General features: G+C 48.7%; 2 protein-coding genes and 1 long non-coding RNA gene across 6 annotated transcripts in view; 1 reads left to right on the top strand and 2 right to left on the bottom strand.

Moving 5' to 3' along the window:
* Nucleotides 1–1,350: 1,350 nt before the first annotated feature.
* Nucleotides 1,351–8,639, bottom strand: LOC144330360 (uncharacterized). Its single transcript, XR_013396438.1, has 2 exons — nt 8,359–8,639; nt 1,351–5,148 (listed from the first exon to the last, which is right to left on the bottom strand). It is a non-coding gene; the product is annotated as an uncharacterized LOC144330360 (long non-coding RNA).
* A 41-nt stretch (nt 8,640–8,680) lies between these two features.
* SLAMF8 (SLAM family member 8) lies at nt 8,681–19,567 on the top strand. 4 transcript variants are annotated; one of them, XM_077941332.1, is made up of 5 exons: nt 8,771–9,049; nt 11,991–12,317; nt 14,974–15,279; nt 15,360–15,467; nt 17,268–19,567. In XM_077941332.1, exons 1-5 carry the CDS (start codon nt 9,010–9,012, stop codon nt 17,342–17,344), a joined length of 858 nt encoding a protein of 285 aa, XP_077797458.1. In that variant the 5' UTR covers nt 8,771–9,009; the 3' UTR covers nt 17,345–19,567. The 4 variants fall into 4 exon arrangements, with proteins under 4 accessions (XP_077797476.1, XP_077797458.1, XP_077797466.1 ...); XM_077941340.1 differs by having other exon boundaries at nt 8,861–9,049; nt 12,120–12,317; XM_077941335.1 differs by having other exon boundaries at nt 8,873–9,049; nt 12,009–12,317.
* VSIG8 (V-set and immunoglobulin domain containing 8) overlaps nt 16,558–26,184 on the bottom strand; it is a 28,364-nt gene continuing 18,737 nt past the window's right edge. The window contains exon 8 of the mRNA XM_077941324.1: nt 16,558–18,239. Within this exon, the coding sequence (XP_077797450.1) occupies nt 18,215–18,239 (25 nt within the window). The 3' untranslated portion in view covers nt 16,558–18,214. The remainder of the gene's footprint in view (nt 18,240–26,184) is intronic.

The raw sequence follows: 26,184 nt of genomic DNA, 5'->3' as shown, positions 1-26,184 counted from the left end.
ATACAGGTATATATTTTTTTCATCTTTAATATTGTATTTTTACTGTACCTTTTCTGCGTTTAGATATGTTAACTATGAAAATACCGTTGTATCATAGCTGCCTACTATATTCAGGTTTGTAGCCTAGGAGCAATAGGCTATACCAAAAAAAGAAAATGAAAAAAAAAAAAAAAGAAAAGAATAGGCTATACCATATAACCTAAGTGTGTAATAGGCTATACCATCTGGCTTCGTGTAAGTACACACTATGATGTTTGTACAGTGATGAAATTTCCTGACAACGCATTTCTCAGAATGCATCCCTGTCATTAAGTGACTCATGCGTGACTTGGTACGTGTGTGTGCACATGTGCTTCTATGATGGTCCTCAGTCCCTTTGAATATGCTTACCTTGACCCTGAAAAGAAACAGCATCTGCTGCCCTTTCAGAGCACCTGGCAAGTCAGAAATGCTTCTAGATGTATTTGCATGCACTTATTTTAAAAAGAAAAAAAAGCCAAATACACTTTCTCCCATTGTAATTTTGCCTTACTGTCTCTTATTTCTCGTTGCTGGCCCCTTTCTCAGTCCAAATGCCAATTGGTGGAGAGGGAAAAGAAATGAATGAAAGGGGCACTGTTGTCGAGTGGTTATGCCAGCAGGAAATATCACCAGGTTTACCCTGAAACATTGTTCTCTCAGAGGAATAGGAAAACATTTCGAATCTCTCTCTATTTTGTTCTTAAAGGTCAGTTCTTGGGATATTGACGACTACAGTCTGAGAGATGCTGCGGTGAGATTTTCAGGATTGCGTGGTCTTTGAGGCGGGTGTTTTTTTAAGACAACATTGACCACTGTTCAGTGTCCACATGATCATTGTAAGGTTGCAATGCCACATGCTAGTTGGTTACATAAGACACAATTCCAGTGATTGAAGGTGGTTATACTGTATGGTGGTGTGTTCAAGATGGCACTGGCATCCTTGAGCGGGGCCTGGCTGTGCAGCACCATTTGATTTTTTTAAACACCCTGGAGGTCTGGTGGTTGTTGCTGTTGTCCTTTCCTGTGAAAGTCACAAGAGAAGTTACAGTCCAGGTGAACCTGGAGTTTACAGAGTTGGTTTTGTTTCTGTTTTATCTTTTGCTTTGTTTTTTAAATTTACCTATAGCTGTTGATACTATTGCCTGCATGCTATTTCTCGTGAGCGCTAAATACAGTGTGGTCCAGTGACAATAACAGCCCGTGGTACTGCCAGGACTGTCCGTGGGCTTATCAGTGAAAGCCCCATGCGGGTGGAAGAAACCTGTCATTTCCTTCTTACATGTGTTTGAAATACTAAACAAATAATTTGTTCTTCTTAGGAAAAAATGATACGACAGTAAAAATTTTTTTAATTAAGGGTTTTATATAATGGATACGCCCCACCTCTCAAACTAAAAAAAACAAAAGGAAGAGCATCACTCCACACCCCAGAGGGCTAAGCCCAGGGCAGCTCTGAATGCATTTCCAGCTTCCAAGCTGCTGCTGAGCCCATGAGTGACCGCAGGGCTGAGGAGCCTCTCAGAGGTTCAGCAAGACCAAGGTCAGCCAGAAAAGCGCCTGGCCCAGACAATGTCATAGAATCCTGACACCAGAGCCAGAGCCTCACAGGCACTGAGAGCTCTGCCTTTCCACACAGCCCCATTCCTGTTCAAATTCCTTCCAGTTTACCAAAGACAGAACTGAGGCTTGCCCAAAGCCCTGGTGTGTGGAGTACATCAGAAAACTCAGTTACCCCTTACTTGTTTAAAAAGGTATATGGTTGTAGCATCTAGTTTTTTGTTAATAGAGGTCTATCAATTGGTTTCATATTGTTCATCAATATCAACGATTTGCGATACCTGATAGTTTGATTTGGTTTGTTCAAGGAGTCCTTACTCCTTGATGACTGAGGGTGGTCAATAAAGGATTGGTTGTACTTGTTCCTATGAGGCCCTGGCTCCAGCTTTATAGGCCCCTGCTCTGGAAGCAGAGAAAGTGAGGTTCAGCTTACAGATGCTGGACTGCATCAGACCCCACCCAGCTGGCTGATGAAGGAGATGTTAGTGTGATCAGGGATCTCCTGGCACCGTGGAAGCTAATACAGGCATCTAGCATCTCCCCTGGACCAGCTGTGTTGACATCACCTTGGAGCTCGTTAGAAATGCAGACGCCCAAACTCAACTCCGACCTGCTGAATCAGAGCCTGCATCTCAATAACATCTCCAGGCAATGTATATACCCATTAAAGTTTAAAGTTTAAAAAGCATTGGTCTACCTACAAGATATAAATTTCATCAGAGTACATTCAGCCCCTCCCCATCCTCATCTTTCTCTTCCTCATCCTCCTCTTCCTCTCTCTCATAGATGTCCAGTCCATGTCCAGAATACCCCAGGGCCCCTCCCATTTGTCAATAATCAGAGACCCCCCCTGGGAGGACTGAGAAGCACAAGCCAGGTAATCTAGAAGCTCAAGGTTCTCACTGGTCAGTCAGGGCGTACCAGCAGAAACCAAGGCCTTGCCACTTCCTCTATAAAATAATGCCCCCTTGTAAAAAGTAAAAACATAGACAAGACAGCTCATGAAGGAAAACTGATGATGGAGACTTGGGAGGAACCAGCCCTTCCAGATGTCCCCATAGTCCACCTCCTTCTTGAGTTTTCCTCTCTCTCCACCTTCCCTGCCCCACACCGGTAATACTCAATGTGTGGTCCACAGCCTTGTTCCAGCCTGTGAAGTGATTTTTACTAGTCCATGACAAGTCAAGTAGAAAAATTGAAGCAAGAGTTTAGAAGCTTTTAGAGCAACCTGACAAAGTAATTTTATGTTTGTTTAATACAATCATAAAAATCAGGGCTTGTATTTTGTATGTCTTCTTAATTTCATGTTTCTAGTAGTTTTATTCTATTGTCTCTACAAAAAATATAGGCCTGCAATGAATTGGAAATAAAAAAGAAAAACAGGTCCTTCAAGACAGATAGGTGAGAAGTCCTATCCTACACACAGACACACAGACACACACACACACACAGACACACACACACACACACACACACTATTGGCCTGGCCTCTCAGGCACTTTGCTCTCTGCCTAGAATACCTCTTCTCTCCACCCAGCTCTATTTGCATGGCTGAAAACATCCTTTTCCCTTTGTTTAGAAAAGAATGAGCCAGGATTTTTCCAAATGAACAATTACTAAGAAAATTGAAGAAAAATAAAATCTCAAAAAATAACATAAAGAAGAGATTTCAAAGGAGGCCCTGCCCTTCAGCCCAGATTCACTGGTTTCCCCTGATGTCAGCCCATGGAGTCCCAAAGCCCCATTTCCAGTCCTCAGTTGTCACAGCAGGAACCTGCTTCTGCTCTGCAGGACACTGGTGGGCTGGGCCATCTCCAAGAAAGAATGGGGACTTCCACCGTTCTCTAGAGACAGACCTGCAGACACTGAGGAGGGGTACCCTGGGGAGACCAGAGAGCTGCTTCTCTACTTCCCCTTTTCCATGGCCCTCCTGGCCTGCCACAGCTCCACTGATGCTAGCCATAGGACTCCCCGCCAGTAGCCTCCTCACAGTCTCAAGGGTTTGCCCTGTGAAACATTGCTTCTCGCTTCAAGTCAAAGCTAAATGCAAACACTTATTCAGCCAGAGTGACTTGTCTGTGCCTCCTCTTAGGGACCTGGGTTCTGTGGGGTCACATTACCTACAGGGTAAAAAGAGAGAAAAGAACTCTAGCTGGGTTGAGGGTGGAGAGGCAACCTGCAGCCACTCCTTAAGTGAGAGAGCAAGAAAAAACCTCCATCTGGGAGCCTTGTGGCTGCCCTCTGGTGGCGCTCTCAGGTATTTGAGGTCTTGCGCTGGTTTATGCTGATCTGACCCACTCACTGGACGGCTTCAGTGTAAGATGTGATTAGACACCGGTGCTTGTTTTGTATGTGAATACACAATCTAGATACAAGCAATAACAATGAAACATGGCCCTTCTCTAAACCTGGAAGATTGAACACATTGGGATTTCTTTCAGTTCCAGAGTTGTTCTCTTAGATTTGGCTAAGAAGTAAGGCTTTATTTAAATAAGCATCCACCAAATAGCTCTGTGTCCTTCATCTTCATATCGACTGTGATAACAGTGACTACTGACAGGGTGTAAAGATGAGAAAGACCCAGGCTTTTCCCTCCAGTACTGGGATCTTTTGTGTCCTGCCACCTGTTCACATCTCCCTCTGCACTGCTGAAGAGGCTACCGTTGGCAGGACCGGCAGCCGACAGCACGTCTGCTCCTTCAGCATTCATCACTTGCTGTGCCTTTGCTCAGAGGGGCCCTTCTCTCAGGTTCTTTGGAAGAAGAACCCATGTTGAACTTGTTCTGGAATTCTTTCCCACATGAGGCACAGATTCTTATTGTGACTGATCCTCTCAGGAGTATTATGATTACTGGGACCATCAGCTTGAGTTCTTGACCCCATGAGGCTTACACATGCTCGATGCTTTTTAGTGTTCGTTGGATGCATTAGTGTGCACAAGATGGGAACCAGGTGTTCGATGAGTGAGTGAATGCCTGCATGAGCTTCCAGTTTCCCCCTCTCTACCTCAAGAGAGCGCAGTGTGGTCTCGTTTCTGTTTTATGCAGGCTTCCTTCACATCTCTGGGAAGGTGTATCTTTGCCTCAAAATCAGACAGACGTAAGCCAAAGATCCCTTCCATCCAGACTCCTGCAAGCTGTTCCATCCCACTCACTTTCTCCTCTCTCCTCTCTCCTCAGTTTCTCCCTCTCCAGCTGTGTGCACCATGCCTCCAGTTCATCGAAGACTCCGCTCCCTCTACTTCTCCCCAGCAGGGCCAGGATCAGGGTGAGACAAGAGAGGCACCTCAGGCACAAAAGTTAAGGAGGCACTTAGGCTCAAAGCGGTGCCAGTGCCATCTCATGAGAAGTAAGGCCATTTTGCATCCATTTCCCATCTCCAGAGGCTCAGCAACAGTGGGCGTTTCTAAGGAGTGACAGGGACAGGCTCCTTCCAGGGTCTTCTCCCTCTAGACCAGACTTCCTGCCATGTCATGGCACTGCTGCCTAAGCTGGCTAGCCAGGGAGGGGTGCACACAGGCTCCGCTGCCCCAGGCAGCCTCTTGGTCTGTGGCTCCTCGTAGCATGGTGGCTGCAGAAAGCAGACACAAAGACAGAGCTTAGGTGGGGTCCTACCTTCCCCTTCCAGTCCCCATCCCACACCACCCCCTCAAAGCAGTGCCCGGAGGCCTCCCCACTCCCTAGTAACACCCTTCCTCTTTGGCTTCCACCTTTGGCTCCCGAAAAGCCTGCTAAATGCCCGCTCCTTCCAGCTGCTTTGCCTCTGCCTCCTTTCCTGCCTGGCTCCCCTTCTCTCTCAGCTCCTCAGGCACCCCACCTTTCTTTCCCTTCTCCACCTCTCCTCCTGGGAGAAGTGTGGCCCCATTCTGCCTGCAGGCACAAAGCTTCACCCAAATTCCACCCTGCCCTGGAACTCCACATCAAGCGGTTCAGGGTTAATGGTCGAGTTCTGGCAGCTTATGTGACCTTGGTCAACACCTGCTCCCTCACCCCCAGCCCGAAGTGAAGGTGGGCTAATGGTGGGTGCAGGCTCTTCCACATGGCAGATGGAGCCACTATGCCTGCCTCGGTGACCAACGCAGCAGATGCAGCTGAGAAAGGCCCCAGGGAGTGGAGTCGCAGCACTGGCTGCCAGCTGCTCTCTTAATTAAGGAATGTGGGGAGTGGCCCCTTTGAACTCACCAGCTAATTTACTCCTGTGCACTCCCCTCTGTGGCTGGGTAATTAATATGGTGTGAACCAGTGATTAGCAAGTAGAGAGAACCTGCCTGCCGCAGACTTAACCCTTCCCTGCTTCTGGAAAGAATCACCGCCTCCTTAGTTTGTCATTCTCCAGTGGTCACATGGGCAGTGAGTTTTTCCCTTTGGGGAGGTGCGATATTTTTCAGTCTTCCCTCCACCTCCTCCTACCACCTTTCTCAGCTTCCCCAAAACTCCCCTCAAGGAAAAGGGCTTCAGGTGGGGGAAGGACTGCAATTCATTCCTTGCTTGGATGGACAACTATGGGTGACCAGCTCTGCTTAGTGGCAATGTAACCGCCCACTGCCTTCTCCAAAGGAATTCAGGATCTGGCTCCACGTTGACTCCATACCTGCATCCCACAGCCCTCCCAGTCCCAGGCTTTCACATTTTAGAATCATTCAATCCAATCCAACAGATGCATGGAGAGCTTTGCCTCATCGAAAGCCTGTCCTTGGCAATATACAGGGTGCAGAAATGAAGGAGATTCCTCCCCTCATGCAGCTCCCAGTCTGGGAGCAGAGAGTCAGAACAGGGGACTGCCCAGCCTGAAACATGCCTTTATCTGATTTACCCAGGTTTCCCTGCTTCCCTCTCCCTGGCCATTTAGTAGCAACAGTTAGTATTTGAGTGCTAACTGCATCCGACCCCAATTTAAACCTTCACATGTGTTCATTGGCAATACTAAGAGGTAGGTATTGTTAGTGATTCCCATTTCACAGGGGAAGATACTGAAGCACAGGGAAGTTACTTTGCTCAAGGTTTCACAGCCAAGATTTGAACTCAAAAAGTCTGAATCATGCTTGAGTTCTGAACTCCTGCCCTCATCTGATTGGATTCTTAAGTCTCACCTCAAACACCACCCCCACCACAGAGCCCTCCCCAGCCCCCCACCTGCCCTGGCAGGGTCAAATCTGTCCTCTGGCTCTCACAGCCTCCAGGGCATACATCTGACATTGCTCTTGCTACACTGGTTATAATTATTGGCTTATATATCCCATCTTCTGTGAACTCCTTAAGGTCAGGGGCTAAGCTTTCATCTTTGTGTCCCTAGGTCCTGGCACCTAAGTAGATGCTCAATAAATGCCTGATGAATGATGGAATTGGCAATGGAGTCGTAAATGAGTTCCCTCCCTTGCCCTCTCCACCCCCACGCCAGGCAGCTTCCCAGTTCTGCCCTTTTCTCGGTACTCCAGACATTTCCTTCATATGCAGACCCTTCTCCTTCTCACAGGAGAAAAGGGCAGACAGTAGCTGCTGTTCAGGTTCCCTTGCCCCTTAGTTCTCTCCCAACCTGCCCTGCTGCTGTCCTCCCACTCCCACTTAAAACATGCAACAGCCCCTCCCTTCAAGCAGCGCTTCCGGAGCGTTCCCCCCGTCCACCAGCCACAGACTCACCCTGAGTGGGGTGCTTGTTACAACCACAGATTTCTGGGCCCTAGCTCACCCTGATGGCACCTCTGAGAATCCAAGTGCTGAACACGGTTGAGAGCTACTAGTCTCCAGAATAACTTAACCCAGTTTTCAAGGCCTCCACAATCTGCCCCCAACGTCCTTTTCCATTCTTCCCACCCAGCCCTGAAGGATTCCTGTCTGCTGTCACTTGTCCTCTGTGGAGCCTACTTGGTATTTTCCCATGGCCACATCCCTGTACGCTGTGCTCTCCCCTCCTGCCCAGAGCCCACCCCCAACCTCTGGCTCTATCTTTTCCTCATCCTATCTAAACCATGCCCATCTTCAAGGCACAGCTCAAATTCCACCTTCTCAAGAAGGGTCCCCTGCCCAGATCCACGAAGCCCTCTTTCCCACCCACTTCTGAGGGCTGACTACCTGTTTGCACAAAGTGGTGTCTGTCTGCAGATAAGCCTTCACTTTCCCTGGTGTACCTATCTCTACATTTTGGTTGTGAGTGCCTGGAGGGCAAAAACCTTATCCCAAAATCCTCCTGCTCACCACCACCCCCGCCCCATCCTATATGCCTAGTTCCTGGCTGAGTCCAAAGCTCAGTGTCCAGTTTGATTGACAGGTGAGAGGCTGTGCAGGGCCAGATACAATAAGCCACACTCCAGACTAGCAGGAATTTTCCTTAGGGGCAACACGTCCTCTAAAAACGTTCCCTTACGAGAAACCAGGAAACTTGAAGTGAGAAGAGAAACAGGATGAGGAGGGGGTGACTGTGGCAAAATAGACCACACTTCAAAGGTTGAGGTTTAAGTTCCAGCTCCGCACCTCTGTGACCTCTGCAAGGGGCTTAACCTCACTCTGGTTTTCACATTTTTCCATTTCTAACTGGATAACAAGATGATCCTCTCAGAGAAGAGGTGCAAGGCTTACATAAAGCCAAACGTGTAGCCATGTCTAGAATGTACTCACTCACTTAACAAATACTCAGAAACATCTGTAATGTGCCAAGCACTGAGGGCAACACAGAAAGGAATAAAAGACCGTGCTGGCTAAACAGTCTGTGAAGACCAGAAAACTGCCATCAACAACACATCAAGAGTAAAGAGGGAGGTGTGGGCACAAGGAGAGGGCCTCTCACCTGCCTGTGGTCAGGAAGCCTGGAAGGACATCCTCGCTGACTGCACAGCCATGCTCTGTTTGCAAGGATAAAAGGAGCAGCAGGCCTAGTCGGGGGAAGCGGGGAAGTACCACACAGGGAAGTGTGAAATCAGTAGTTCTGAGAAGGAGGCCTTCTGGCTTGGGATGGCTGGAGGGAAGAATAACTGTGGGTGACCAGCCTGGAGAAGAAGGCCTGACTCAGGAGGGCCTGCATGCAGAACAGAGAGTTAGTCCTCATTCTCAGGGCCACGGGAGGCCACAGAAGGATTTTAAGCTAGATTGATGGGGACAGATCGCAGCAAGGCAGGCTGGGATGCAGGGAGGCCAGTGAGATCCAGCAAGAAGGATGTGGCTTGTGTGGGGGCTCTTGTCGCCATGTGTTAGCCAACCATGTGCATGTGAAAGAGGCTGACTTACAAGAATCTGCTCCCGAAAGCCCAGTGAGGCCCAGGGCCAACTTCCACTTTATTCTGGATGTTTTCACTTTTGGGGCATCCTGTTCTGAGTCAAGATTCCTCCTTCTGAACATGGGACTTCCCAGAAGGACCACAGCTCCTCCCGTGCACCCACTCAGCCCAGGAGGTTCTGGATTTTGGTTGTTGAAGGAGTTTACCTGCCTCACCAGAGAAGGATGGCCATGAGGCCCCTGTGGAGTCTGCTTCTCTGGGAAGGTAAGTGGGGCAGGGCAGACAGCCTGTCCTTGGAGAGCTGAAGGCCCCTCCGCAGCTGCCTTCGCCAGACGTCTGGGCAGGGCTCCCTCAACCCGAGTGAGAACCCAGGAGCTGAGGGTGGGTAGGGAAGACTAGAACAAGCTCTTGGGCAACATTTTAAGCTAGGCAGATACAAAGAAATGCAGGGTCGTGGGAGGGAGGAGGTGGCAGCTTGAGGGGTATTCTTATCTGTGAGACATGAGCTGTTTTGTGGCCCAGGGCAGTAAAAACGGAGCCAGCGGAAGTCGGCTGTGAGAATGGTGAGGACCCAGCAGTGTTAGCACGCAGAAACTCTACAGAGCTTGAGGAGAGAAGCAGAGAGCAGGGCAGAGCAGGGTTCCCCACAATCAGCAGGGTGTGTTTTCAGCAGCCTGTGGGGGAGCTGAGGTCCCTCCCTGCAGGCCTTCTTAAGGGGAGGCAAGTACTAAGTAGGGATGAGAGAGGCTAAATACGGCCCACGTGGACGTGGGGGTGGCTGATGGTGGTGTGAGGTTGGGATGGCTGACACACGGGGTCTCCTCCACACTGGGCGATCCCTCTATCCATCTGACGCCTGAGTTCCCTTCCTCGGTCAACAAGCAGCCAACGTGACATGGGTCAGCACTGCCAGGCCATGGATGAGGGTTTATGGGGTGCGGCAAAGATTAAGATGCCATTGTTTACATCAGAGGCTCATAGGGACTTTGGGTTGCTTTGTCTCTTCTCCCTGCCTGGGTTCCTGGCCCTGAGAGCTCCAAAGCCTGCAGATTTCTTCAACATTTCTAAACGTGTGCAGGAAATCACACCTTAACCTCAAAAAAGGCCTCGGTCTGTTTGGCTCACAAAATCTTTCAAATCAGCGGACATGTGAGACAAAAATAATTTGCCTTTTTTTTTTTTTTTTTTTTTTTTGAGACTGAGTCTCGCTCTGTCACCCAGGCTGGAGTGCAGTGGTGCATCTCGGCTCACTGTAACCTCTGCCTCCTGGGTTCAAGTGTTTCTCCTGTCTCAGCCTCCCGAGTAGCCGGGATTACAGGTCCCTGACACCACACCCGGCTAATTTTTGTGTTTTTGGTAGAGATGGGGTTTTATCATGTTGACCAGGCTGGTCTCAAACTCCTGACCTCAAGTGATCCGCCCTCCTCAGCCTCCCAAAGTGCTAGAATTACAGGCATGAGCCACCACACCCAGCCCAAAAATAATTTTTCAAATGGCCCTTAATGATAAAAGATCTGTGTGACTGACCTGGTAAAGACCCCTTATTTTTCAGTGGTACTGAAGCCTGGGCGGTGGGGGGTGACGTGCAGCAGGCCACACAGCTGATCGTGGCAGCACCAGGAGCGGGTAGAAGCTAGGTCTTGGTTGACATCCAGTGCAATGCTCTTTGTGTGTTACATTCCTACTCTGCGTTAACACTGAAGCCTTCTCCAGTGTGAGAGGAGGTTGTTGGGCCTGGAGGACAGTGAGGCGGAGGAGGGACTGGAATTATCATGGCCAACTGAGCAACCATCCAGAACACAGCTCATTGACCAAACCTTCATCACCTCTTATTCTTCCCTACACCCTGTGCCAGTGACAGGCATAGGGTCAGTCCTCAGCAGGGTAGGTGATTTATTCAATACCATTTACTAGGCTTCTCCCACAGTCTGTTCCTAAACGGTGGTGGGCACTGGAAGCACAACCATGGGGAGAAAGAGCTCACAGTCTAGTGGGAGATGCTGACTCATAAACAGGCAATAATAATAGAGGAATAAGGGTAGTCAGCATGGTGACCCCAGGCCACTGTGAGAACACAAGAGAGAATATGTAATCTCTCTTGGTTACATTACCTATGAGGGATAGGGGAGGTCAGAGGAGGCAGTGATGCTACAAGAGTGGGCAGAAGTTAGTCAGCAAAGGAGTCAGAGGGGCATTTCAAGCAGAAGTGTCTCCTATACACCCCTGACTCAAATACAGTCCCCAAAAACAGCATCTTGCCATCTCGCCCCCTGTCTGTTTCTCCTCCTGTTCTGGATCACAGAGAATGATATCCAGTGGATCCCAAGGACCTGGGAGCCATCCTTGACTCCTTTTTCTCCTTCACTCCCCAGAGCTAATCTATTACCAAATCTGACTGATTACACCATCTTCATGTTTCTCAATTCCTCCCACTTCTTTCCATCCCAGTTGCTCCCTTCCTCAATTCAAGTTGCCATCACTTCTCCGTTGGACTAATGTGAACAGCCTCAGTCCTGCCCACCTCCAGTGCATCCTCCACATCTCTGCTGGAGTGATCTTTCTAACCATGCATCTAATCCTGTTACGCTCCTGCTTAAAACCCACCTGAGACCCCCCATTGCTCTACAGATAAAGCTCAAACTCCAGTATTGCTTTCAGGGCCCTGCATGATCTGACTCCCACCGACTCTGCAGTGTAATTTCCTACTCCTCACACAGAGAACTACTCTCAGTTCCCCTTGGCACCAACTCTCCCCCTCCAGGCCTTTGTCAGTACTGTGCCCTCTGCCGGTGACACTTCCCCATCCTGCTCCAGGCCGCCCTCCGCTTGGCCTGGCTGATTCCCATTCCTCTTCAAGGCTCAGCTGAACAATTTGTTTTCTGAGCCCATCAAGGCTGGGTGAGGTCCCCTGTCACTCTACCTGTGTTCTCCCAGGGCATCCCATTTTTTCCTTCATGGTATTTAACAGAATTCATTTTAATTGCTTTCTTGAATGTCTGGCTTCCTCTGTAAGCTCCATGAATGCAGACACTGGGGTTATCTTCCATATGTTTTATCCCCAGTACCTGGCACAGTGTACCCTCAACTTGAGTGAAGGGAGTGTCAGTGGAGGGGCCCCAGTTCACCCCATAGCAGCTCAGATGCATGCAAAAGAAGGATGAGGAGTGTGGGGCAGGCAGAGTGATCAGGGGCTCTGTTCTTTCAGCCCTACTTCCCATTACAGTTACTGGTGCCCAAGTGCTGAGCAAAGTCGGGGGCTCGGTGCTGCTGGTGGCAGCACACCCTCCCGGCTTCCAAGTCCGTGAGGCTATCTGGCGATCTCTCTGGCCTTCAGAGGAGCTCCTGGCCACATTTTTTCGAGGCTCCCTGGAGACTCTGTACCACTCCCGCTTCCTGGGCCGAGCCCAGCTACACAGCAACCTCAGCCTGGAGCTTGGGCCACTGGAGTCTGGAGACAGCGGCAACTTCTCCGTGTTGATGGTAGACACAAGGGGCCAGACCTGGACCCAGACCCTCCAGCTAAAAGTGTACGGTGAGTGTGTCTGACACTGGCTGCCTGACCCTCTTCTCCCACAAAGCACCAGACAAGCATCCTGAGTCATAGCAGCCAGGGAGAGCTGGGTTCCAGAAAGCTCTGGTCTCTGACCATGTTGCTGACTCAGGGAACAGCTGCTCCCTGGTAGTCACGTCTAAGAAAATTCCTCATGGCTGCAGCAGCCAGGCTTTGCCGTTTCACAGTGCTTGCCTGAACTCTAGCTCAGTCTTTTCTTAGCTCAGTGGCCTTAGACACAATGCTTAGCCTCCCTGGCCTTCACCTTTCTCCTTTGTAAATGGGCATTGTAATACTACCATGTAGAGTACCCACAGGGTGAAATGCAGTGGGATTTGCAGTGGCATCCAGGACAGAGCCTGGCCTGTGCTTCCTCAGTTCTAAAGGATCATCATAGACTGTAAGATGTGCCACTAGTCTATATACCACTATAAAGGAAAAAAAAAAAGATGTTACATACTAAACTGTGACATAATGGATTTATTTAAAAATCAAATTATAATGAAACTATGACTGAAAGTATAGAATTTACACATTTCTTAAAAGGGCTTCTTAGAAAGATTTTAACTATATATGATTCATGGGTTCTCTCAGTCATTCATCATTGCAAAACAAACCATCCCAAAACTTACTGACTGAAAACAACGACGATGTTTACTTCTCATAATTCCGTGGGTTGGCAGGCCCAGCTGGGTGCAACTTCTGCTTCACATGGGTCTGCAGAGCCCTTCGCACAGCTACATTCAGCACCTCAGTTGGCTGCATGGACTGGGGGCTGGGTGGACCTTGTTTCCAAACAACTCCACCTCCACCTCCACCACAGCCACCTCCACCACCTTCATCATTTGTCTTCTGGTCAAGAAAAAGGGGCTTTCAGCTCTCATTTATCTACCTAATGGTTTAGAAAAGAGGCATGGGTGACCCTAAATCACTGTTTCAGTAAAACCTTAGAAATTTAGATAGAGTGGAAGAGGGGGGAGTCCAGCTTTAAGAATGGAAAGCAGAGGTAGCAGCTTGGAAGAGGGTAGTCATGAGGGAGATAAAGGCTGTAAGCAAATTGGGGAGGTGTCTTGAATTCCCCCGGGCCAGCTAACTGGCTGTCCTTGGGCGAGCCACGCAGGGTGCCAATGCCATTGCAGGTGTCTTTCTAGATGCACACAGCCCTGAGCCTCATCTTGGCAAGCAGAGTACTGGCTGTATTTCAGCACCCCCACCCCCTGCCACCTGTTACCCTGTGACCCCCTTAGCCCAATGTCCTTGTGCAGTGAATAACCTACCCTACCATACAGTCAGCCCCTGGAGCCCCTCCTCCGGTCTAAGTCTCAGCTGCCGCACATGTGAAATGAGGACACTGAATGTGATAATACATGCGGCACCCACACCACTAAGCTCTAAAATGCCTTGTTCTCAGCATCTGAATTACAGATTTTAAGGAAATTGCTGTTTTATTGCTTCCAAATACATAGCGTGATTAGAACTAATTGCATGAAGCTGCCAAGCAGCCATCCTTAGGAGCTCTGCTTTGACAATAGATAAGAATGATTTGAATTAGCAGATCAGTTACTAGAAATGTCAATGGGTGTTTCTACTGTGCTTGATCGTGTTTGGAAGCAGCTTGTCCTCTTAAGTGATGTAAATATACCCCCTGTAATCTTTGTTTATACTATTAGTGTGCCCAGCAAATCATTTCTCTTTCATATCACAAATCCCACCAGACTGAACTGGCATTAACGAGGTTTTTCTCTGCTTGACTTTGGAATGCTGTCAGAGACTGAGCCCTCCTGTTGTTACCAGAATGCTCTCCCACTGGCCTCATTTCCACTGAGACTCAGGATTTACTCATCAACCTGTATAGGAAGGGGGATCCGTGGCCTAGGACACCAGGATATCAGTTTGTTCGGTGACCAGGTATCGAGCACCCACTATTTGCCAGCACTAGACAGCTAAGGTTACTGAGCTAACAAGACAGGGACCCCACCTCTGGGCCCCTCCTTCACAGCATTTTGCACCCTCATAATTATTTTATTAATTATTCATAATCATTTGTCAGTATTTGTCTTTCTCACCAAACTGTAAGCTCCAGAAGGCTAGGAACGTGTTTGTTTTCTTGCCTGACTTAACAAATGCTTGTCATCTCTTGTTGACTGGCTGACATATTGTGAGATAAATACTACAGAAAGAGAGAGAGTGCTTGGAGAGCTCAGAGCCATGCCTGGGAAGGCTTCACAGTCAAGGCATTAAGCAATGTGTTCAAGCCGGGCCTTGAAGGATGGGTAGGAGTTTTCTGGGAGGACAAGAGGTGAAAGGCATCTATGTGCACAGATGAACCATGTGAAAGCATGAAAGATATTTAAGAGCATGACATATGTGGGAAAACTGCAAATTAATTAGGATGAGCAGGGAGAAGCAGCAGGAGGTACAGCTGGAGAGATGGGCATGAATCATTTCCTGAAAGGTTTTGAATATCAAGCTAAGGAATTCAGCTTCTGTCCTGTGGGCAGTTTAAAGCCAGACAAGATTTTGGAACAAGAGAGGCCTAGTCAGAGGTGGCATCTAACCCTGGTGCATCCCAGAGCCAGAGATATGGGCCCTGCCCAGCATCCCTGGGACCCATACCTATTGTACTTTTCTTTCCCAGATGCAGTGCCCAGGCCCGTGGTACAAGTGTTCATTGCTGTAGGAGGGGATGCTCAGCCCCCCAAAACCTGCCAGGTTTTCTTGTCCTGTTGGGCCCCCAACATCAGTGAAATAACCTATAGCTGGCGACGGGAGACAACCATGGACTTTGGTATGGAACCACACAGCCTCTTCACAGACGGACAGCTGCTGAGCGTATCCCTGGGACCAGGAGACAGAGGTGTGGCCTATGCCTGCATTGTCTCCAACCCTGTCAGCTGGGACTTGGCCACAGTCACGCCCTGGGACAGCTGCCATCATGAAGCAGGTATGCCAAGGGTCAGCAGTCAATGGTTGAGGGCTTATGAAGCATCAAGTCCACCTCTGACTCCACCCCTCCATGTTCAGCACCAGGGAAGGCCTCCTACAAAGATGTGCTGCTGGTGGTGGTACCTGTCTCGCTGCTCCTGATGCTGGTTACTCTCTTCTCTGCCTGGCACTGGGGCCCCTGCTCAGGTAGGAATCCTGCAGGTGCAGGAGGTAGGTGGAGGAGGTGGAGTTCCTGGGGGGGAGGGGGTCTTGGACCTCCTCCTATTTAGGCTTCAGATGGTCTGCCCCTTCTTACCTCTCCCACCTCATCTCTTGGCCTTCTCTAGCTCATATCTTGGTTTCCAACCAGACTCAACTACTTGAATTTTCTTTTGCGGTTCTCCAAATGAACTGTTCCCTCACATCCATCTGCAGACCTTTGTACATAATATTCCCTCTGCCTGGAACACACTTTCCATGATTTCCCACCCAGCCTCCCCGCTTCATGTGGCTGACTCATACTCAGTCTTCAAGGTGTGCTTGCTCCAGAAAGCCTTCCCTGACCTCCCCCACACTCAGGCTGATTAATGTCCTTTCTTTAATCTCCATTGCTTACCCCAATCAGAGAACTACTTACATTTACTTCCCCACTGAATTCTGAGCCCTTAAAAGGAGGATGCTGGGTCACCACTGGGCATGTCAATGGTTCCTAGAACACAAGGGTTCCTGAAACATAGCTGGCATCGACAAACATTGTTGAGTGGGAGTCTAGACGACTCCCAACCCCTTCTTGCCTGAGAGTTCTACAAAATGTCTCCTTAAGAGAAGCTACTCCCTGGCCAGTGGCTGATAGGGCTGCCTTCTTGAGAAGAGGAAGGAAGAGGAAACTCCGAGATCAGACCAGGTTCTAAGCTCTACATCCAGCTCAGTCCCTTCCTCTGCCCCAGGATGCCCTGCCCCTGAAAGAACTACCCGACTGACCAGGGCTCCGTGGTCATTTCCATCCCAGGCTGTCGGAGCTGGCTTGTCCCAAGGTGGAGAAAGGGGGTCAGCAAGGAGGAGGCACTGAGGCCTCATTATGATGGGTGTGTCCTAGAAGGCAGGGTCTGGGTCCAGCCTGTAAGCATGGGGACAGGCAGTGCTGATTCCTGTTCATTCTCTCCAGCAGGGAGGAGGGCAAGAGGGATCAGCTGAGGCTGCACTCCATCTGAAAGCCCCATCTGCTGTGGGAGGGTGTGGCCCTGGCCCCTGCCCCAAGAGTCCCCAGGATTTGTGATAAGAAAATGGAAGCCAGGAATGAGCAGGGGAAAAAATAGCTTTATTGAGATATAATTCACATAGCATACAAGTCACCTATTTAAAGTATGCAATTCAATGCCTTTTAGTGTATTCGCAGAGTTGTGCATCCATCCCCACAACCAATTTTAAAACAGTTCCATTACCTCCCCCAAAACCCCATAACCCCTTAGCCATCACCTCCCAATTCCCCCATTCCTCCCATAGCACTAGTCTACTTTCTGCCTCTATGCTTTTGTCTTTCCTGGACATTTCATGTAAATAAAACTATACACTATGTGGCCCTTTGGCCAGGTTTTTTTCACCTAGTGTCATGTCCTCAAGGCTCATAAAATAGCATCTTTGGCCGCTGAGAAGGGACCCAACCACCTAGGATAGTAGAAAGCTCCACGCAGGGAGTCCAGAAGCTGGTTCTGGCTCTGCCTCATGGCTTCTGTCCAGTTATTTAACTGGGTCCACCACAGCCCTAACTTTCCATACCTTCTGCAATTAAACGTACGGCATAGTTGCAGGCCAAGGTTAGACATTAGGAAGAATTTCCTATTCTTGAAGCGCCTCCCTTTCCAGGGTGTTGGAAGACCGGGAGAAATGTTCCTTTCCCTAAGGTGACCTTGGGCTAACACACTGAGGATTCAGAGGCCTGCGGGCAGGCCAAGGATGCCAAGACTCCAAACATTGGAGGGGTAACTTTCTTTCTGATGTCCTTACCAGGGAAAAAGAAAAAGGATGTCCGTGCTGACAGGGTGGGTCCAGAGACAGAGAACCCCCTTGTGCAGGATCTGCCATAAAGGACAATATGAACTGATGCCTGGACCATCAGTAACCACACTGCACAGGCACGCGATGTTCGGGGACATAACTGGTGCCTGGAAATCACCATACTCCTTATACCTCCCATGGGAATCCTGTCCTGCCTCGAAGGAGCAACCTGGGCAGCCATCACACCACGAGGACAGAAAGCACCAGCACATTTCGCACCTCCCCCTTCTCTCTCCCATCTTCTCATATCCTGGCTCTTCTCTGGGCAAGATGAGCCAAGCAGCACATTCCCTCCAGGACACTGGAAGTTCTCCAGGATCCAGATCCATGGGGACATTAATAGTTCAAGGCATTCCCTCCCCCACCACTATTCATAAAGTATTAACCAACTGGCACTAAAGAATTGCCTCCAGCCTGAGTCTTAGGCTCTAAAATATATTAGATATTTGAACTGATAGAGGAACTCTGAGTCACCCATGCTAGCATCAGCTTCAGCCCCAGACCCTGCAGTTTGAGATTCTGATGCTTCCTGATGGCCAAAGCATTGCTGTAAGAAAAGGTCTAGAAACAGGTGAAAGTGAGAGGTGGCGGACAGGCGTTTCTCTTTCTGGCTTAAGGACTTTCAGGTAATCAGAGTTCATGGCCCCTCAGAGGTAAATTGCAGTTGTAGACACCAAGGATGTTTGACAACCCATAGTTGAAATGGGCACCGTTTTACAGGAAACACCATATTAATAGACATCCTCACCATCTCCCTCCACTCTCACGCCTCCTGCAGGATCTGGGAGTGAGGGTGGAGAGTCTTTCCTCATGCTCCAGCACAGTGACCAGGAAAAAACTATTGAATTTGCCCCAGCCAGCAGGACGTTCTTGCACAACTTCAAGAAAAGCAGCTCAGCTCAGGATGAGTCTTCTTCCCTGAAACTGAGAGAGTGAAGAGCTATAAAACGCTATGCAGAATTAACATTATGGACAGAAAGGGTACTGAGGCACTCTAGAATCTGCCACATTCACTTTCAATGCAAATGCAGACCTACCTTAGTTCAAGGGGAGGGGACAAAGACCCCACCACCAAACAGGTGGACTGTAGAGGTCACTCTGACTCCATCGAACTTCTTATTGTGGCCATCTTAGGAAAATACATTCTGCCCCTGAGTGATTCTGTCTAGAAGAGCTCTGGAGTATTGATTGCTACTGGAAAAACACTTAATGAGCTAAACTTAGCCTTGGGGATTATTAGCCGTTAAGGTTCACAGTTTCTCTCACCCAGGTGTAACTGGATTTTTTTCTGGGGCCTCACTCAAGTCTTGATAACAGAGAGGAAGGAGGTATTGAAGAAACAGGGGTGGGTTTGAAGTACTGTTTTCCCAGGGTGACTTCAATCTCCCCACCTAGGATGTCAGTCCTGTCCAAGGACCTTCCCTCTTCTCCCCAGTTCCCGGGCAATCACTTCACCTTGGACAAAGGACCAGCACAGCTGGCCTCCGGATCCACACCACCACTCCTCCACTCGATTGTTCCCAGATCCTCCCTGCCTGGCCTGCTCAGACGTTCCCTGCTGGTAACCTGGCTTTATCAAAATCTCATCCCTTTCCCACATGCACTTCTCTCCTATCACCTTCCCCCAAGATTACCTGAACAGGGTCCATGGCCACTCAACCTGTCAGCTTGTGCTGTCCCCACCTGCCACCTACAGTCATGCCATATGCCTGGTCACTGAATCATGCAAAACTGGCCTCGGCCCCTAAAAATGAGTGAAAAGGAAAGCCCAGGATCTGACAAGGAGCCCTGGTGGGTTTCTGGGGAAAAACACAGCACTCCCCACCTTTCTTCTGTTCATCTCCAGGGCCCCACCTCAGATCAAAGCAGCTCTGGATGAGATGGGACCCACAGCTCTCCCTCCACAAGGTGACTTTTAGCAACCTCATTTCCACAGTGGTTTGTACTGTGGTGCACCAGGGCCTTGCTGAGCAGATCCACACTGCTCAAATAAAGTTCCCATCCTCAATGACTCACTTGTCAACTAGTGGACTAATGAACCCTCTGCCAAAAAAACACAAAGTGCTTCCGTGAGACCAATCTTGTGCTAATAAGCGTTGAGACTGATGCTTAAAAAGTCACACCACAACAAATACTGATTGAGGGTGCTGCATGTGCTGGGTACATTTCTTGGTACTTGGGAATCAGTAGTGAAGCAAAACCCTTGCCTTTGAGAGTTTATGTTCTGGATAATATAAATAAACAAGTAAGCATATGTCAGATGTTGTTAGTTTCTGTTAAGAAAGATAAGGCAGAGTAAAGGGCTACAGAACAATGTGTTGGGGAGACAGGGTCTGTCTTAGAGAAAGCAATCAATGACACCTTCAGTGGGGTGCCATTTGAACACAGGCCCAGTGACGTGGAGGAGTGAGCGTGCAGTGGCAGAGTGTTCCAGACAAAGAGACCAGCAAATGCAAAGGCCATAAAGTGACAGCATGGTTGGTGTTTGCAAAGAAGAGAGTGGAGGCCAGAGGGGCTGGATCCACACAAGGGAGAGCAAGAACAAGGACAAGAGTCTAGAGAGACGGCCCGGGGCCGCATCATATGTCGGAATGCCCTTTGTTGGAGTGACAATGACAGAAAGAACCCCTCAAGAGTCCAGAGATCAGACTCCCCCCAGAACACCCTCTACTTCACAGCTCCAGGACGCCTATGGTCCGGCCAGAGCCCTCTCCAGATCTGCTTTTGCTTTTCCTTGTTTTCAGTTTATTTTCCTTGAGCAGTAGTTTTTGCATCTGTTCTCCTGTACAAAAGACAAATACAAGAGCTGCTAGGGCAAAGGACTCATGAGACATGATATCAGAGAGAATGGGAAAGGGGCATAGCAAAAGAAAAGGGTTAGAGAGGACATTTTTCTCATCAATGGAGACATGAACATTCGGTGCCTCATTTTTTAAAAAACTGCTGTATGAGCTGAGATTGTGCCACTGCACTTCAGCCTGGGCAACACAGTGAGACTCCGTCTCAATTAAAAAAAAAAAAAAAAAAAGCTGCTGCAAACATTAATGACACCTGTAGCAAATCCTCCTTCCTTGTGTATTAAGAACTAGCACTTGTTCAGTTAATCACTCTTGGTTACTTACTGATCTTCAGAGGAAGCACCATCTCCTTCCAGATTTGGCTCCATGGCTACCTGCATCTGTTCTGCATAGAGCCTGAAGGAAGGGCCTCTAAAATGGCAACAAATAACTATTGCTAGATCTAGGAAAGTTGTAGTGGCTGCCTCCCCTTGGGCTGTGCCTTAGTCAACATTATCTGCCAGGAGGGGCAGGCTGAGCGCAGGGGCAAGTAGTGGGGAGACTCCCACAGCGTGACCAGCCCGGGTCCAGGTCTCAAAGCCATATTTCCATGCAGACACTGAAAAACTGGAGTGTCCCGAAGAGAATGACCAGAATGGTGAAAAGTCTAAAAACCTTACCATATGAGAAATGATTACAGAAACTGGTTATGTTGAGCCTAGAACAAAACACTCACGGGAGCATAGGTTCTCAAATATTTGAAGGGCTATCACATAAGCCCAGACTGTGTAACTGGGGCCAGTGGAGCATATCACTAAAAGGCAGATATTGACTCATATGAATAATAGGATCTTAAAGCTGGAAGGAAATCTGTAGTTACTCAGTTCAAGTTGTTTTATTTCTCACGTGGAAACCGAAATCCAAAGAGAATGTTACTCCTCTGAAATTACATAATTAGAGGCACAGTCAGAATTACCTTTCGATTATCTAAATCAGTCCAGTCCCTTCCACCGCACTAGATTACCAAGGAAGAATGTTCTGACAGGTGGGAAAATCCAAATATGAAGTAAACTGTTTCAACGAATCTGCTTAAGCAGAAACCATCTCAGAGCAATACTGTAGACTAGAGACTTATAATAATGAATTATAAATGAAAGAAAGAATGGGCAGGCACTGTGGTGTACACCTGTAGTCCCAATTACTAAGGAGGCTAAAGTGGGAGGATCACTCAAGGCCAGAAGTTCAAGACCAGCCTGGGCAGCACAGTGAGACCCCATCTCTAAAAGAAATAAATAATTAAAATTAAGAAATAAAAAGAATGAATGAATGAATGAAGAGATGGTCAAAAGAGGTCAATGAAAGGATTCTGCTAGGGTGTCAGAAAAAAAGCCAAGCTTTCTCTAAAGACAATTTATTCTAGCTTCCCTTCTTGTGCCTTTTTTATAGTATGTTGCTTTGGGAAGGTATCAGAATTGAAAAGAGATGATAGAAAGTAATAATCCCATTACCAGGAAAAAAAACCCAGCAAATCAGTCAAATAAGTGAATATAACATATATAGTCATTAAAAATTTTATGTTCTTTAGGAGATTTAAAAATAATAGGAAAACACTTACATCAGTCAAGTTTCTTTGGAGGCAAGCAATAGAAACCAACTCTGGTTTTAACTAAAGTAAAAGAGGAAATGTATTAGAAAGTTGTGAGTAACTTAGAGAACCAAGGAAAATGTTGACCAAGCCTCAGAAAAGACAAAGCCAGGTAGCCTTGAGGATGCAGGCCTCAGGGCCTCCGAAAATAGTTCTGTTCTATCTTCCCCAGTTGCTCACTGAAGATTCAACTCCCAACCAACGGAGCCTGATTGGCCTATTTGAGGCCAAGGGCCCTCCTTTTTAATGGGGTGGGGAGGAGTTGTAGGACATCTTGTCAGAAGCATTAACTGGGTTAACAAAATAAAGTACAAAACAAAGTTTGAACAGGTATCTGTAGAACAGGAAATGCACCCATCTGTTCATTCAATAAGCACTTACTATGCACCTACTATGTGTCAGCACCAACTGGGATACAGGAATTACTAAATAGTAGCACCACAAGCCCTGCCCTCAAAGAGCTCACAGACTGGTAAGAAAGCAGTGTGTCAACAAAGGATTCCAGTGAGTTCACAGGGACACAGCCCCTAACATGAGCTCAAAGGCACCTCCTGGCCTGTAAGACCTCAGTCCCCAAAGAGAGCCAGTCAGGGTCCCAGGGGAAATGGTAAAAGGAGAAAGCATTGCCTGGGAATAAAACTTCAGCTGGCAGGAACAGAAGATGGCATGGTATGGTAGTGTCCTGGGGCAGGCCTTCCCACAGCAGCATCACACTTTTGTTTAACTGTGTTGCCTGAACACCAGGACATCTCATGCTGGTAGCTTGTCTTCAGATTTCCCTTGAGATAGTGCAGAAAAGGGAGAGCTGCTCACAAGGGCTGGGGGCTGGTTCCATTCTCCTGGTGGTGGTTGGGGTGGTCCTGGCTGGGACACCTGGATTGAGATGCTGATGCTGTCCTGTCTGCCAGCCCACCCTGTTGGTCTTCAAGCCTGTACCCACTGGCTGGGCCTGCTTAGCCTCCTCAAGAGTCTTCCAAAGTCAGGTAAAGTCATTTGAACTCAGCCTAACCAGAGAGAAAATGAAGAGGTCGGAGCTCTGTCTGCTGGCTGACCCACTCAACTGTATGCCCACCTTCAGTTGGCTTAACTGCAGGAGCTCAGAGTTCCAGCATACTCACTGCAGTCCTGCTCCCAGGCCAGGGAGCCACTACCCCCGTTCCCACCCCCCAGCAAAGCAGATACAACCAGTTGGTAGCCTGGACCTCTCTCTTCCCTGCTCAAAAATACCTTGGGATCCCTCCTGCCCCTCACTGATAAAAACCTGACAGCCTAACAGTCCCAGAAAATCCCTAACAACCCCCACACACACCCAGGGTGCTGGATCCCTCCTGAGCACGGAGCACAGATCCCCACATGCAAGGATGCCTCCGCCTGAGGACGTGAGAGAGGCAGATGGCAGAAGGACTGACCGCAGGCCTGGTCACTCCCAGGAGAAGGACAAGAAGTACAAGGGAAGGACTGAGGCTCTTGGCTTACTTGTTGTCCTGAGGCCTGGGCAGTCAGGAGAAGGTAGAGCTCTCATCTGTGCACTCATCTGAGGGAAGCCTACACCAGAGGCCAGAGTCACCAGCCAGAGCCTCAGCCAGCTCCAGCCAGCTGCTAATGGAGCGTTTATTCTTCTGTAGGCTGCGTCTAGAAAGGACAAGCCTAACAGGATGCCTGTCGGTCCATTCCCTATCCAATTACCCCAGGAAGCCACAAGCACAGACAATATCACCCCTACAGCAAGGCAAGAAGGCTGCTGCCCTGGCCTGTACTGCAGAAGGGCAGCTCTGGCTCTCCTCCATAGGCAAGGAGACAACGGTGCTTTCACCTGTAGCTCCCTCGCCCCCTTTTAGATCACATTTCAGAAATACAGATGGGAATTCTGAAGATGGGCTAAAATGCCTACGTGTACCCTGAGTCTGAGGGTAGCTGAGGGGCAGTTTATGGACAAGGCGTGGAGGAAGCTCGGGATGTGCACAGCTGTGGGCACAAGGCTCTTCGCAGCGTGGGCTGGAGCTGCAGGTGAGAAGAGAAAGGATCTGATTTAGGCAGATCTGATCTGGGCAAGGGAGCCAGTTCTTCCTATGCTGGGAGTTCTGGTATGAAACCCCAAAGAGTCCAAGATTTCTGAATCCAAACCTAGCCTTCCAAGGCATTGTGAAGGTATATTTGTCAAGCTAGGAGGGTAGAACATATTTTACGTAATAATGTGTTCACTCAACTTATAATTACAAATGTTATGGGTGGGCCTCAATATGGGGACCCCTCCCCCTGAACTTTTTCCATCATAATTCCCTCCCACCCCCTGAACCTGACACCTTCCCCACGACTAAAAGGAAACCCCCAGCTCTCACTGCAGCTCAAAATGAGCACAGCAGTGTGGGTCTGGAATCACACTCGGGACAGCGGGCTCTGATTTCCTGGAGGACTGATTCACGGGTCCACGGCACTCGTTCTCTCAACACGTCTTTAGTGAGTACACACTCCATGCCAGACACACTAGGAACAGAGCTGTGGGCACGGCAGGCGAGTCTCTGCATTCATGAAGCTTGCCGACTAGTCAGGCAGAGACAGACACTGTACAAATGTACACAAATGTTTAATTAAAACTGTGCTAATCTCTATAGAAGAAAATAGCTGAAAACCAAGAGCCAGAATAACAAGGGAGCAAAATATAGCTGGTGGGTGGACAGAGGGAAGGGCCTCCCTGAGGAAGGAGAGTCAAGCTGAGGCCAGTGGGGAGAGGAGGAGTCAGCAAAGCAGAGTGGGGGAGCTGCCATGCTGGGATTGAGCATCCACAAAAGCCCTTCTAGAAAGATCTCTGCCCTTGTAAGCATCTGAGGGAAGGTCCCCAGGGACAGAGGGCAATGAGCAGGAGGGACTCTGGGAGGAGAGGATGGCAGAGGTCAGATTATGTAGGGTCTGATAGGACATGGAGAAATTTAAAAGTTAATTATAAATGTAAAAGCCGGCCACTGAAGAGCTTTAAGACAGGAAATGACACAATCAGACTTGCATTTTAAAAGATCATGCTGGCAGCTGCGTGGAGAATGGATTGAAGGTTCCGAGAGTGAAGGCAGGAAAATGAAGTTATTGCAGGAATCCTACAAAGAAACCATCATAGCTTGTCATAGCTTGGAATAAAGGTGGGGAGAGAAAGGGAGAGAAGTGGGTGACTTCAGTGCGTGTTTAGGAGGTAGAATAGAATAGACAAGACTTAGTATCCTTGGTTGAGGGAGTGGTCAAGGATGACACTGAGGTCTCTGACATGAGTAAAGAGGCAGATGGAGGTGCCATTTACCAAACCTGGAAATACAGAGTTAGTTTTGGCTGGGCACAGTGGCTCGTGCCTGTAATCCCAGCACTTTGGGAGGCCGAAGCGGGCGTATAACCTGAGGTCAGGAGTTCGAGACCAGCCTGACCAATCTGGAGAAACCCCATCTCTAGTAAAAATACAAAATTAGCCAGGCATGGTGGCACATGCCTGTAATCCCAGCTACTTGGGAAGCTGAGGCAGGAGAATCACTTGAACCCAGGAGGCGGAGGTTGTGTTGAGCCAAGATCACGCCATTGCACTCCAGCCTGGGCAACAAGAGCGAAACTCTGTCTCAAAAAAAAAAAAAAAAAAAGAGTTAGTTTTAGGGTGAAGTCAGAAGTTAATTGGTCCTTAATTATCAGGAAGAGGGGCTTTAAAAGGAACAGATTCTTAGAGGCTGAGCAATATATTGGGTTGAATCATATGAAAATTGTCATTTTTGTACGTTTAAACACAGTCAAATACAGGTAATTTCATACGATTCAATCTAATAAAGGAAATGTAAGATGACTTGAGGAAGAAAAGTCATCTCTTCTGCTGCTCTGACTCCACCTCCTATAAGGACAACTGGGACATTCCTATAACCTAGTAGATGTTGGCAGAGCTCCTTCAACATGACCCTGGGCGTGGAGGGACTACAAGACAAGAGGACCTCCCACAGCATTCTCAGTCCACACTGGTCGGGGGCCATGGTGTCCTGGTCAGCTTCTCTACCACCTGGACTGAATCCTGCCTGCCCAGCTCCAGAAAGTCCTGAAACATTCAGGAACCAAGGTTCAGAATGGCAGGGAGTGATGGAACTGCCTCAGTAGCCATGGAGAACTGTCCTTGATCCCAACCCCTCTGAATCTAATCCACCTCATGCCTTGTCCTGCAGCATTCACAGCCCCATATAGATTGTGGAGGTGGAGCCCCTGATGCTGTCTGAGGAGCCTTTCCAAGCAACAGGGGCAGTGACTTGGACAGGCAGGCATGGTCAGACACAGAAGGGCAGTGCATCAGTCACTCCAAAGTTGCTGGCTTCATAGATACCGTGATTGTCCCTCAGCCCACCCCTGCTGGGGAGCACAGCAGCTGGAAGACTTCCTTCCCTTTCAGCCAACCTGAGACCTCAGAGACCTTAAGATGGAGATGACTCAGCTATTG

Source organism: Macaca mulatta, chromosome 1 (genome assembly GCF_049350105.2).
Source record: "Macaca mulatta isolate MMU2019108-1 chromosome 1, T2T-MMU8v2.0, whole genome shotgun sequence".
Lineage (NCBI taxonomy): Eukaryota > Metazoa > Chordata > Mammalia > Primates > Cercopithecidae > Macaca > Macaca mulatta.
The sequence above is the reverse complement of the archived record's forward strand: the minus strand, read 5'-3'. Positions and strand labels throughout refer to the sequence as shown.

What these genes read in the sequence shown, in the direction of transcription:
- SLAMF8 (XM_077941332.1), top strand. Translation starts at nt 9,010, where the DNA reads ATGGCCATGAGGCCCCTGTGGAGTCTGCTTCTCTGGGAAG. An exon ending in GAGTCTGCTTCTCTGGGAAG is followed by an intron (nt 9,050 to 11,990) that starts GTAAGTGGGGCA and finishes CTGTTCTTTCAG; the next exon opens with CCCTACTTCCCATTACAGTT. An exon ending in CCTCCAGCTAAAAGTGTACG is followed by an intron (nt 12,318 to 14,973) that starts GTGAGTGTGTCT and finishes TTTCTTTCCCAG; the next exon opens with ATGCAGTGCCCAGGCCCGTG.